Source organism: Lolium rigidum, chromosome 1 (genome assembly GCF_022539505.1).
Source record: "Lolium rigidum isolate FL_2022 chromosome 1, APGP_CSIRO_Lrig_0.1, whole genome shotgun sequence".
NCBI classification, from domain to species: domain Eukaryota; kingdom Viridiplantae; phylum Streptophyta; class Magnoliopsida; order Poales; family Poaceae; genus Lolium; species Lolium rigidum.
This window is the reverse complement of record NC_061508.1, coordinates 242,078,703-242,091,401: the sequence shown is the minus strand read 5'-3', so window position 1 is coordinate 242,091,401 and position 12,699 is coordinate 242,078,703. Positions and strand designations below refer to the sequence as shown.

The 12,699-nt window shown below is 42.3% G+C and overlaps 2 protein-coding genes across 2 annotated transcripts; one reads left to right on the top strand and one right to left on the bottom strand.

The window, feature by feature from the left end:
- The first annotated feature begins 1,916 nt into the window (after nucleotides 1–1,916).
- Nucleotides 1,917–7,131, top strand: LOC124691915 (probable E3 ubiquitin ligase SUD1). The gene is made up of 9 exons (XM_047225205.1): nucleotides 1,917–2,126; nucleotides 2,250–2,762; nucleotides 3,526–4,122; nucleotides 4,217–4,422; nucleotides 4,512–4,805; nucleotides 5,354–5,511; nucleotides 5,595–5,758; nucleotides 5,842–6,024; nucleotides 6,423–7,131. Exons 1-9 carry the CDS (start codon nucleotides 1,917–1,919, stop codon nucleotides 6,807–6,809), a joined length of 2,712 nt encoding a protein of 903 aa, XP_047081161.1. The 3' UTR covers nucleotides 6,810–7,131.
- A 279-nt stretch (nucleotides 7,132–7,410) lies between these two features.
- On the bottom strand, nucleotides 7,411–10,798 carry LOC124683409 (transcription factor BIM2-like). Its single transcript, XM_047217922.1, has 9 exons — nucleotides 10,747–10,798; nucleotides 10,420–10,597; nucleotides 10,235–10,337; nucleotides 10,044–10,113; nucleotides 9,838–9,942; nucleotides 9,604–9,757; nucleotides 9,370–9,514; nucleotides 8,706–8,835; nucleotides 7,411–7,693 (listed from the first exon to the last, which is right to left on the bottom strand). The coding sequence occupies exons 2-9, from the start codon at nucleotides 10,508–10,510 to the stop codon at nucleotides 7,667–7,669; spliced, it is 825 nt and encodes a 274-aa protein (XP_047073878.1). The 5' UTR covers nucleotides 10,511–10,597; nucleotides 10,747–10,798; the 3' UTR covers nucleotides 7,411–7,666.
- Between the last annotated feature and the right edge of the window lie 1,901 nt (nucleotides 10,799–12,699).

Here is a 12,699-nt window from a genome sequence, read left to right as displayed (position 1 = left end):
GCCGGGATTCTGGTGTACATGGTACAGAGACTCTGGTAGAGTCCCCGGCCAAGTTCCCGGACCCCCATACTGAGTGAGGCACACTAGCCAGTTCCTCGATTTGGGAGGTCCGGAGACTTCTCCCGAGTCTTTGTCCTGGGGAGGCTGGAGTCTCCAGAACTTTTGTTGTCGATTTTCTCCACCATCATTCCAAGGCAACCCCTAATCCTTTCTTGAGCATTGCAGACACTTCAACACAAAACTGCAATGCACCGTCATGTTCGTTTCACTTTTTAGGGGCCGGCCACCCTGACATGGTTAGTACAAATATTTTCTAAAACACATAAGCACACGGTTTAAGATCTTTATGTTGACAACAAACACACAAAACTATATTAGAAGAGAAATGCCCTTTCACACATACCTTTGCACCTTGAGAGATCTCCAATCATCTTTTTTTTTTTGAGAACACACTGCATGCCGTTCATTTAACCAGTACAGAAATTACAACCCACGCGACACGCAATACATACAACGAGAAAGACCCAGAACAGATGCGTCCTGGAGAAACTGCACACGGGCCCCTATGGAAAAGAAAATTACAATGAAACCCTTTAGGATCTTTGTGCAAACCACCATTCTCTGATCTTGATCTGGAAAAACCGCCGCCGCTGCACGCCGGCAGGGAAACAGATCGTCGACCGCCGCTAGCCCAAAATCCGATTGGGCACCCTCGCATATCAGCTTTGTGAACCGCATGAAGCCCGCCGTGAACGCCGGGACGGTAGCTGTTGAAGCACATCGGCCGGGAATATTCCCGGTGCCAAACGGATCTCAGCTGTGCTGACTCCCGTCGACGGAGTCAAGGAAGAAAGACAAAGCTGCTCTCCATCCTCCGCAAATCCCTCTCCAGAGACAGCAAATTCCAAGCCCCGCCACCACTATCACAACCCAGCAACTCACTCATCCTTCCGCCACCACGGCGTCGCAGATGAATCAAGCCACCCCACCCAACACTTCCACCAAAATCGGGATTATTTAAGGAGAAATCGACAGATCCATCCAAAACACTCACCCTCCACCATGGATAGCAAGCAGGAGCATCCATCAAGGGCCACCAAGCGCCTCCCGCCAGCACTGAGGCACAGCTCCTAGACGGCAAATAGCCGGATACTACAAGAAAACCTATAGCTACTACCAACCGGCACTCCACCCGCTCATCGCCGGCCAGCCATGGCCGCCGACGACAAGGGGGAGGAGGCCGGCGAGGAGATCGCTGTAGGATTGAGGGAAGAGGCAAGACGGTATCCACCAGACAACTCGATCAATCCATGCCAATCTAGATCTCCAATCATCTTATGCTTTCCTATACACATTGTCACATAGCTCTAGTTCAGACTAATCATGTTATCAATAATAACAAAACCACTCAATAAAGAAAATACCCTTTCACTGTTGCATCTCCCAAGCTTCTCTTTCATGTGCAACCACATCACACAGTGGGAACTCGAGCATGACTTCATACCATTTCTGCTAGGCATAGACATGTGACGCTTTAATGTTCGTGATGGCCTATCGGGATGATGGCAACCAAACACATGTTTATTTTCACCTAGCGGGCCTATTTGATCTAGGTCCATGCAACCAAACATGTCTATACTAAACTAAATCAGAGAAAGAAATTTGTCAGAATATAGGATTATGCGAGATTGTAGTTGTACGGAGTAATTTATGTTTTGTTATTCCGTGTTTGTGTTTTGGAATCCTTTGAGTCGAAGAAACCCTCGAATAATCGAGAATTAGTGCAAGAGAAAACTAGCAACTCAATTAAAAGAAAACTAGTGTTGGTGTCGGCCGGGAAGCAAAGAGGGATGCGAGGAAGGTGTCCTCCTCTTTAGAGAGAGAAGGGACAAGGACGAAGAGAAGCTTCCCGAAGGATGGCCGCCGCCCCTCCGCCGGAGATGGCGCTATCCTCCACGGCGGACGGGTCGGACGACGAGGACGGGGACCAGTGCCGCATCTGCCGCTTCCCCGCCGAGGCGGATCGTCCCCTGCGCCGCCCCTGCGCCTGCAGCGGCAGCATCAGGTTCGTCCACGACGACTGCCTACTCCGATGGCTCGCCACCAGCCGCCAGTCCCGGTGCGAGGTACCCTCCTCCTCCGCCTAACCCTACCCGCCATGGATGACCTTGTATTCGCTAACTTCGATTCATCCCGCTGCTGCCGCCGCGACTGCGCTAAACTAAATACCCAAATTCCATATCGACCAGGTGTGCAGCCGCGAGATCACCATCAGCCCTCTCTACGCCCCGAACGCGCCCGCGAGGCTGCCCGTCTCCGAGTTCGTGCTCGGCCTGGCCAACAAGGCCATGGGCTGGGCCGTCCTGCTGCTCTCCCTCGTCTTCGCCATGGTCCTCTGGGAGTTCGTCATGCCCATCACCACGCTCTGGACATGGCGCATCGCCCTCTCCAGGAGCTTCGCGCAAGTGCGCAGCCTGCTCTCCATCCGCCTCTCCGCCAGCTCCATCTTCGCAGATGGCATCTACAGGTTCAGGTTCATGCCCTCCGTGGACACCATAGTGGCCTGCGTGTCTGCCAGAAGAGCCTTCGTCAGGGACCTTGGCCATTTTAGACAGCGTAACGGGCTTGCCAGAATTGCTGCTGATGTTGTTGCTCCATTGGCCCTCTGGATAGCTCGCCTGGAAGCTCGCCTTCAGAACAGATTTGGGGGAATGGATAGCCTGCAAGTCCTCGCGCTGCATACTGTTGAAGCTTCCTTGATGGTATGATTCTTGCTTTGGTATCCCCACCGTCTTGACTGTGCACTACTGTTTCTTATTCTTATAGAGCGTGCCAAAGCTTTGGTCGTCCTAGCATTAAGTTGAGAAGCAAATAATGATTTACAAGACAAACTGCTGCAAAGGGATTTTCCATTCAAAGGGTTACTGTGATGGGAGGGTTATAGATTCTTCTTGTAGTGGTGAACCATTGATTAATGCGGTTATCTTCTAGAGCATTTATCACACTTTGTCATGGTTTTGCTTACTCGGTCATAGTACAGCATAAGTCCATTTCAAAGTGCAGATGTTGCTTACGATCCAGGTTATTGCCAGCAATACAAAAAATTAAATGATTTGGTTATCAACACAATGCTTTAAATTGTTCTTTAAATTTGGATGGCGTTCAGCTCTTTACCTTTTTCCTACCCAGCAATTGGGTGACACATCATCAATTTGGTTTGCTGTTTGTCTGTCCGCACCTTGGATACATTCAAATTATAATGTTAGGATATATAGGTCTAGCCGTGTAGGGTTATTTGGTTATTATTGTTTTGAGTGCGCCACCACAAGTGGCAAAATCTTGTCCTTGGCGCTGTAATCATTGCGCTGTTTCAGGATTTTATTACCTTGTGAGACTAGTTCCTGGCTTTGTCTACACTGGCTTAGTTATGTGCATGCTTTTGGACAATGTATGCTTGAGATTTATTGTGCTTAGCTTTTTTATACTTATTTCCAGAAAATTCTAACTATATGCTTTTCTCATCAGGTGGTAATAGTTGACATAGCCATTGCTTGTATTTTTGGTTTTGTCCCTTTCTCGTTGGGAAGGATAATCCTATGGTGCATATCATGTTTCTACTTTGGAAATACGGCTGAAGTCAACCCAAACGCTTCAACTGGTTATATCCTTTTCATTGGATATAAATTTATCTTTTCACTGGGTGTTACTTTTGCTGGGATGCATACTTTCGGTCAATACTCAAGGGGCGAGCGCCTTCTGATTGCAGTTTTCTTCAAGGCCTCGGTTAATGTGATATGCTGGTTGTTGAGCCCCTTTACAAGACTGCCTGGTATACATGTTATGGTCCGTAAGGCATTCTCTCTGGGCCAGAAGCTCTTCAGAGGCATCGCAAATTTGATCACTATTACCAATATTTCTCTCAATCTCATAAACATGGCTATAATATTCCCTTTGCTCTTCGGATGGTCTCTTGATATCTGCACCTCAAAAATGTTTGATGCAACAGCATATGAAAGGTTCAAAGTTTTATGGGCTTCATCATTTTCTTCTATTGCTCTTCATTGGCTTACTGGATGCATCCTTTATGAACTACGATTCATGTTGCCCAGTCTTCTTCGCCCGGTATTTGTCTCACTGTATTCGTGGTCTTTCCTTCTCATAGTGTATACAGTATATGATTCAGGGCTAATGAGTGATTTTTTGTTTGCTTCAATAGATACTGAGGACAGGATTTAATATCCCATTTGTCCAACTTGCTGAAGAGGAAAATGAGAATCTAGGCTTACGTGAACCATTCCTTAAATTTTTTTTGAAGAGGCTTCCTGGTCTTTTTGTTGGCATTGTCTATCTTGGTATGGTCATTTTTGTTCCTGTTCAAACTGCTTGTCGGTTGGCACCTAAGTTGTTTCCATTAGATATCACGTAAGTATCCTATTTCTGTTCTTCATCTGATGTATACCTGGCCAGTCTTTGGAGACTCAACACATTTATTTTAATATTGTAAATTGTAGCTACTTTGATCCTCCTACTAAGGGCACATCGTTTTGGCAAGCGCCACGGAACTATGCAGAGTTACTTTCTGGTGCTATTCTTCTGAGGTTTCTCATTTGCAATACACTCAAATACCTCAAGCCTGGCACATTAGTGGAGAAGATAGTGAGAATTTGGTTTGCCAGTACTGGACGAGCTCTTGATCTATTAGATTTGTTGATTGTCCAGCCTGATGGAGCCTGTGGACATGAGGTTGGGAATACTGTTGTACCAAATGACCAGTATGGCAGCACTTATGAAGCTAAGGGTAAAAGGTGAACCCCCATATTTTCTTGATCCAGGGGACGGGTCTGCACTATTTTTAACCTGACTGCAGTGATGCCTATTCTCTTATATAGTCTGCTTTTATCCTTATAATTTCATTGCTCACTATTTATTTCATATACATACATTGCAATAGTTTTGGCGTGTGTTCTCTTTGCACATTTTTACCTCATCAATGAAGAGGATAGTATATCTCGGTAGTTCTTACCGAAATGTGTCTTCTCATAGGGCCTAACATTGAAGTGAGATCCATACATAATTTTATAGTCTAAAGTTTCATATGGGCATTGTGGATCATGTGACACTGGCTCTTCAAAAACATATATGCTTACTGTTGCATCTTCTGCAGGGCAATTTTATTCTCATATCTCAAAATAAATCAGTTTTTCTTTGATTTTTTTCCCTAATCTCGTGTTTGTTTTGTATAAGTTCCAGCTCATTATTTTTTGCATTCAACTAATTAAAATCTTGCAAACTTAGACTTGTTGACAACATGATTTTTTGGGTAGATATTTACCATTCTTATACATTGTAACAGGAAATTTGTTGCAGTTCGAGTGATGCTACTTGTAATGCTAGCATGGTTGACTGTTGTGGTATTCAACTCCGCTGTGCTTATTTTTCCAATTTCAGTTGGGCGTGCATTCTTGTTTTCCATCCCTCAGCTGCCAGTAGCAGGTGGATTGAAGTCTAATGGTAATAATTGCTAATATTCCTCTGTAAAGGAAGTAGATATTTGTTTACCACGTTTGTCCTTACTCTGGAAATCTTTCTTGTAGATCTGTTTGCTTTCGCTGTTGGATTTTGCATCATATCAGCTATTATCGCTGCCTCTAGAGATTCATTTATCTGCATCAGTTCTGGGAGAACACACCTTCTAGCTTCTGTTATCTGCAAGTGGGGTGTAACTTCTATGAAGAGCGCTCCACTTTTGTTCATATGGGTGAGCAATTTAATTGATGTGATTGTATTTTTATTTATTTTCGATTTTAAGTTACAGTTCAGTAACTTGTTGTCTCCTGCCAGATTGTTATCATTCCCATTCTGATCGGAGTGCTGGTTGATTTTCTCCTAATATCACCCTTGAAGTTCCTGGTAGATCTTGTAGTGATATCACCCTTCACTGTGCCAGCTGATGACATTCCAGTTCTGGACCTTTTCAGTATTTGGTTCCTGGGGCGGCTATTGCTGAAATTCTGGACTAAGTTGGTGAGACAAAACATCTCTTGTCACCTTCCTGGCCTCTTGACTTACGCTATTATGCTGCATGTACCATGGCATAACCAGATCATTGGAATTATGTTGTAAAATTTGCTACGTTACCCCCAAATTCTACCAGTTACAAAAGACAACTCGTCCCTACTAAAGTGAATCATCCAAAAGTTCTGCTTGTTTTTTATTAGTCACAGAATTTTTTATAATTCGTCCTTTCCATTGATAAAGCCTACAATGTCTACCTCTTGCCTCCTGTGCTGCCTCAAGCACACTAATAACTGTCAATATCTGCCCAATAATGGCTGGGTTTCTATTGTGACTTATCTTGCAGCTGGCATGGGTTTAAGGTGGTTTGCACATATCCTAATCGTTTTTTTTTGTTGCTGGTGAAGGCTCATTGGAGAACAGATGCCTCTTTCCTGGCCTATTTCATTGATGGAAGATGGTACCCGAAGCTTACTCGGGCAAGGGAGGACGGATTTGCAGGGTTGAGGGCAATGTGGGTGTTGCAAGATGTACTGGTACCTATCACCATGAAACTAGTGACTGTTCTGGGTGTTCCTTATATGCTTGCAAAGGGCCTCTTCCCAAGATTTGGCTACTCTGATGCGGTGAACTCAGCGGTGTACCATTTTGCATGGTTGGGCAGCCTCGCGGTGTGTGCCCTCTGCTACCTTGCCAAGGCATTCTACAGAGTCCTGGTGAAACTCCATGATTCTATCAGGGATGAGCGCTATATTATCGGGCAGAGGTTGCAAGACTACACCGACAACAGCTGAAGGCTCTTTCCCTTACAAGTTGATTCACAGTAGTTAGCTTAAAAGTAGTGACAATTAGCACGCAATGTGAAGAGGCCATGTTACTGGCAGAGAGGATACAGATGAGATGTTGGAGAGGTTACTTGTAAATATGGATGTAGTTTTCCTTCCATTGATGTGGTCTTTCAGGTGATGTGGGCACGTTGCTGAATCTCAACGTTCTGATAGTTCTCGTGGGCTACTTTCTGCACATCTTAATTTTATTTTTCCGTCGCCGTGACATGCTCGTGTCATGATTTCAGGTGGATTTGGTATTTCAACTAATGTAACTGTGTTTTTTTTTCATTTTTGTGGATTTAGCTGCATTTGGCGTTTTCTTGTAGACTTAGGGATCTTGAGATTCTTATCGCAAAAACGGCTTGGAAACCAACTCTAGTTTGGCTGTGTTTTTCAACAGCCCTGTCTCGTGCTATAGCCCACAACCTCAGCATTTTAGTTGTCTTATTCGTGGGCCCCCCCAAAACCGTGGGCCTCCATTTTGGAAATACTATTTCTAAATGATTAAGCATGTATAGAAAGAATGGCTAGGCTGAAAGATTTTATGAAGCAGGGTAGGTTGTACTGTAGCTTCTAACGAATCTGACATGACATATACCGAACTTGCCAAAACATGATCTGAGACAAATGTTGACTTAATTTACAACCAGCAAGGATCAAAGAGAGAGGCCACTTGAAGGTAGAATAGAAGGGGTTTATCCATAGAAGCATAGACCTGATCTAACCAGGGAAACGACTCCCTAGTTGTCTTTGCCTCTTCAACACTTGCTCAGATTACTCACAGTTTCTGGTCTGCCTAGCATTTAGCATGATTTAGTTTGCTACTTTGCTGGCATGCCTTCCTGTTCCTGTTTAAAGAAAGAAAAGGTCAGAGGAAAATGCACTTTGGCTCATAGGAGCATATGCTCCCATTATGTGAATGCACATTTCAAAGTGTTAAAAAATTCTAAACTAAATTTTTACATGTACGTCTAGACATATTATGTTGGTACATAAGTTTTCAAAAAAAACTAAAAACAATTGTGGCTCCCGTAAAAAAGACAAGTTTTGATGCTATAACACGACTACGTACATGATATTTTTTTGTCTTTTTTGTACACGCCATATAAAATGTTGTTTCTCCACTAAAATTTGTGCACTAACATAGAATGTCACGATGTACACCAAAAAATTTGTATCAGAATTTTTTAACATTTTTAAAATTATTTTTTAATTATTTTATATAATGAGAGCATTTGCTCCTATGAGCCAAATTGCCACCTCCAAGGTCAGATGACTTCTTAAATAAACAATGAGCAGAATAGTAAGAGGACATTGTTCCTGGGAAGCGCAGCTCCAATTTAGTTTATATTTGGTTTTCTTTTATGCCACGCCTAGTGACAGCTTACCATTAATTCGAGAAACGGAAGGGTATTAGAAGCAGGCAGCAGCGAAGATAAATGGACAACTACTCTATAACACAAGTCTGTCTTGTACAAAATTACAATTTACAACTAAGTGCAGTGCAGGTTTGTAATATAATAGATTAAAAGCAAGAACATTATGAATCTATTACTATTCTCATCTTAATAATGCCCCCTGTGATACAAAACAAACTAGGTCTTATAACGGCATTACATATTGGATAGCAGTTTGTCCACGGTCAAGCCTTACATGTCTTTCAAATGTGCCCTGTATTAACCATGCATTATTCTTGTGGTTGAGACACTGAGGACAAGATTAGTCTCGTAATTGTGCCTATTTTATCAATATACTTTTTGCAACATGCTAAATACATCTATTCAATGATGGCAGGAATTCAAACTAGTGCTCCACTCCATATTTTAATCGAACATTCACGAGTCAATCGAGAACTTTCACCTTTGCACTGGACATACTATTAGACCTTCTGGAAACTGCTCTTCTACCCAGATTGACATGCACAGTGACACTTGCTTGAGACAAATCAACACCCAAATTCTCCATTGCATCAGACAAAGCTGTAAATAGGCTGCTCAAGATGAATTACAAAATTAGTTGGATGAGTCAAAGCTATTAAAGATGAATGTAAAGAAAACATGTAGCAATACAAAATGCAACGAGTAATCAAAAAAGAAAATGGAGCTAAATGAATGGTGGAGATAACTCCAACCTAAAGCTGAATAAAGATGTAGATATATGGAATCATTTCTTACAAACTAAAAATCAGGCATGTGTGCCCAATACTCACTGGATATGTATCGGCACGTATGATAAAAGATATGTATCAGATAAGGGTAAGACACCTTGTGGTATTATAAGACGTGGGTATGGCACATTTTTTTGGCTTTCATGCATATACACTATTCATCCTACAAGTCGTAGTACAGAGAAGTGCATAAAATACCAGGGAGAACATGTTGAGAAACCTTTTGCAGCTAAGAGTTATATGTACCATAAAGAGTAGCTACCCCTTTTTTTCAGAAACTCTAAAACCAACTAATAGCAATTGCCGGAAGTTCGCCAAGGGAAATTTCAGAGAAATTTGCACAAGCTAGATACATACTTCTGGGAGTACACACTAGAAATAGTTATGGTGCCCTCATCTATAGTCATTTCTTCTTTCTCATTGCTCATTTCACCGTTGACAGGACAATCCACTGTAGATGGAAGTTGTTGCCATTGTGACTGGTATTGCGATTCTATACTATCTGACAAGAGATGATAAAGAATTAGCACTGGTTGAACACTACAAACGGAAAGGCAAACAACTCAGATAAACATATTATCAAAATTTTACCTGCATTTAACCTGGCCGGCTCTACTACTGCTTCCTCATTTTGCAGCATTTCTGGCATGGCGGGGATGCTGTTGTCCAGAAAATTCCCAGGAGAGAAATTTTCCATTGTGGTTGCTGCACCTGGCATAAGATCAACTGGCACACGGTGGCTACTCTGTTAATACAACGCAAAAAAATCAAATTAGCAGGCATGCGTATGTAAAGTACACAGGAGGCGAGAGAAATGTGGATTACCCAGGGTGCCAATTTTGCATGTTCTTGGCTCCAATCACCACCCGTGCATGAGCATGACTCATGCTTTTGTACCTTTTCTTGTAAGAATTTGACGTATTCAATCACCTGCAGAGGTTAACATGCTGGTTCATAGGTGCACTGGAAGTTTATTGCAAAAAAATAGGTAGCCTCGTAGAAACAGGGCAAAGGGAGAGGAAACCAATGACCTCCAAAAGGAATGTAGCCCTATCTCTCTTCTGATCACTTTGCGGTACGAGGTCACGAAGCATCTGAAATCTGCATTGCGGTTAGCCAGTAGTAATAATGCTAATACTAGTTATCGACAGGTTTATGGGGCAATGTCAGGGAGTTGTATTTTGATGGATAGTGCACAGTCGATTGAACATGGGTGGCTTGCCTCTCATTGATTTTGCAGCGACGTCTCTGCTCGGTGGCGGAGTGCTTGGACCTTGGGCTACCCGGCGCTCTGTGGTCTCCTCCGCTGCCGGCGTCCAGTTCCACTGAAACACAACATTATTGTACCCCATTCATCAACACGGCTCATCGCTGAGGTGAGGGGTTGGTGGAAGAAAACTGACTTACTTATGTCGCTGAGACAGAAGCCGGAGCCGTCACCGCCGCTGGAGGAAGAGGGCGAGGCCGCGGCAGGATGTGATTTTACCCGATTCTGCATGAGGGAGGCGGACCCGCACCGCCGCCTGCCCTTGCCGGCTCGCCGCCGCGCAGGAAACAAGTCCGCGACGAACAGAAGCAGATTGGACTGAAGAAGATGAGAAATTTTGGATTAGATTTCCGCGGAGGAAACTAGGTTTCGGTCACCTACTATTCCGTGGAATTAACAATGTCCGAAATATAGATCTCCACTGCAGGCCACTACAGTAGAGGACGGAGTTTCGGAGAGAAGGATACCTCGGGGGCCGGAGATCCGCAGACCACGACGGGGCGATGCCAAATTCCAGCCGCCGCCGCCGCCGAGAATGAAGGCCGGAGCGGCGAGGGGGTTTAACGAGCTTTTTTCGCGATCAAATTTTGGGGAGCACGAGAAAAATCTAATGGGACCTTTTTGCAAAATTGTATGGAACTTTACTGTAAGAGGTCGTTTGGTATCCATCATTTGAGACTGGAATTCTGGAATTCATTTTAAAATTCTATAAGTGGGCTATTTGGTTGCCACCGAATTGGGCCATCATTTTATTTAGAAAATCCAGCAAAATGATGCCATGTGTAATTACAATTTCGAGCTGAAACCTATCATTCACAATTCCTGTGGCAACCAAACAAATTCAATATTGAATTCTACTGTCATTTACAATTCCTGTGGCAACCAAACAAGTGTCCATTTCTGGAATTACAATATAAATGAAATGAATATATGTATTCATTTCAAAATGCTACAAATGAAATGAAAACCTGGCTTCCAAACGACTTCTAAGATTAATATTGTTGACGCGGCCTTTCTTTTCCGTGGAATTCTAAATTTTGGATAATGGTACCCAAGTAGGTGTGTTGTCTTGCGGCTGCTATTGATGATTTTTTTGTGGTTTTCATCAACGGTGGTTTAATCTATTACAACTTAGATTAGTCATAGTGGAAAGTAACATAGAAATATGCACATGTTACTACTCTATGTTACTAACTTTATAGTGATTAGAACATCAAAATAGTACCCTCCGTCTATAAATAGATGGCAAAGATTTATTTAAATTTGGATGTATCTATACACTAAATTATGTCTAGATACATTCAAATTTAGACAAACTTTTAGCATCTATTTATGGACATAGGTAGTATCATAGATGTTTTCATTAATTAGCCTGTAGACTCATTGTATCTTGAGAAATTTGATGTTACAGTAACTAGCTATGTTACTCTATCCCCCTCTCTCTTCATAGTGAAGTTACTCTCACTATGAGTAGCCTTACACCCCTTAGTTATCTAATTATGTGAACTTCTCTTTTAATCCGGTTCATAGACAATTTGTCTAATCCGGTTTTCATCAAGTGATTTTCTTGTTTACACAACTAAGTGATTTTTTTTGTTTAATCCGGTTCATAGATAATTTGTGAACTTCTTGTTATGTGAATTATTTTACATAAACTTATGCATGGACAATGTTTAGGTACATCACACCCCCATAAATCATATAAAAAGAATCATAGATTTTGTACTTATAATTATTTTCCTATGACCGGTTTAATGGGTTAGGAGTATCTGTTTTAAAATATAGAAGCAAAAAAAATTAAAAATTGATGATACATATAGTATAGTCTTTTGCGTTCTATATAGAGTGCATCCACACTGGTATATAATTTCTGGATGAATAATATAATTTTTATGAATATTAAGTTTAAAAAGAACTATACTCCCTCTATCCCATGAAAGATGTCTGGAATTTGTCTAAATTCATATGTATGTAGACAATAAATAGTATTTAGATACATCTAAATTTTGACAAATGTCAGACAAGTTTCATGTGACGGAGGGAGTACATTAATTGGTCATGCTATCAACGGGGTCAAATAGTTAATTGGATGACGAAGTTGCAGAAATTACAACATATTAAAGCACCACCTGAAAGGAGAATCAACCTGAGGTTGGGTGGTTAGGTATCACTGAAAGGATCGTATGCCGCACCTAGAGGGGGGGGTGAATAGGTGCTAACCAATTTTTAATTGTTTTTCAATTTAGGCTTGACTCAAAAGGTAAATTCTCTAGATATGCAACTAAGTGAATTTACCTATATGACAAGGATATCAACTAAGCAAGGTATAGCTACGCAATAGGAAATAGAGTGGGATAGAGGTAACCGAGAGTGAAGCACGCGATGACACGGAGATGATTCCCGTAGTTCCCTTCCTTTGC

What these genes read in the sequence shown, in the direction of transcription:
- LOC124691915 (XM_047225205.1), top strand. Translation starts at nt 1,917, where the DNA reads ATGGCCGCCGCCCCTCCGCCGGAGATGGCGCTATCCTCCACGGCGGAC. An exon ending in TTGTTTCCATTAGATATCAC is followed by an intron (nt 4,423 to 4,511) that starts GTAAGTATCCTA and finishes TGTAAATTGTAG; the next exon opens with CTACTTTGATCCTCCTACTA. An exon ending in CTCCACTTTTGTTCATATGG is followed by an intron (nt 5,759 to 5,841) that starts GTGAGCAATTTA and finishes GTCTCCTGCCAG; the next exon opens with ATTGTTATCATTCCCATTCT.
- LOC124683409 (XM_047217922.1), bottom strand. Translation starts at nt 10,510, where the DNA reads ATGCAGAATCGGGTAAAATCACATCCTGCCGCGGCCTCGCCCTCTTCC. An exon ending in CGCTGCAAAATCAATGAGAG is followed by an intron (nt 10,114 to 10,234) that starts GCAAGCCACCCA and finishes ACCGCAATGCAG; the next exon opens with ATTTCAGATGCTTCGTGACC. An exon ending in TCTAGTGTGTACTCCCAGAA is followed by an intron (nt 8,836 to 9,369) that starts GTATGTATCTAG and finishes CATCTTGAGCAG; the next exon opens with CCTATTTACAGCTTTGTCTG.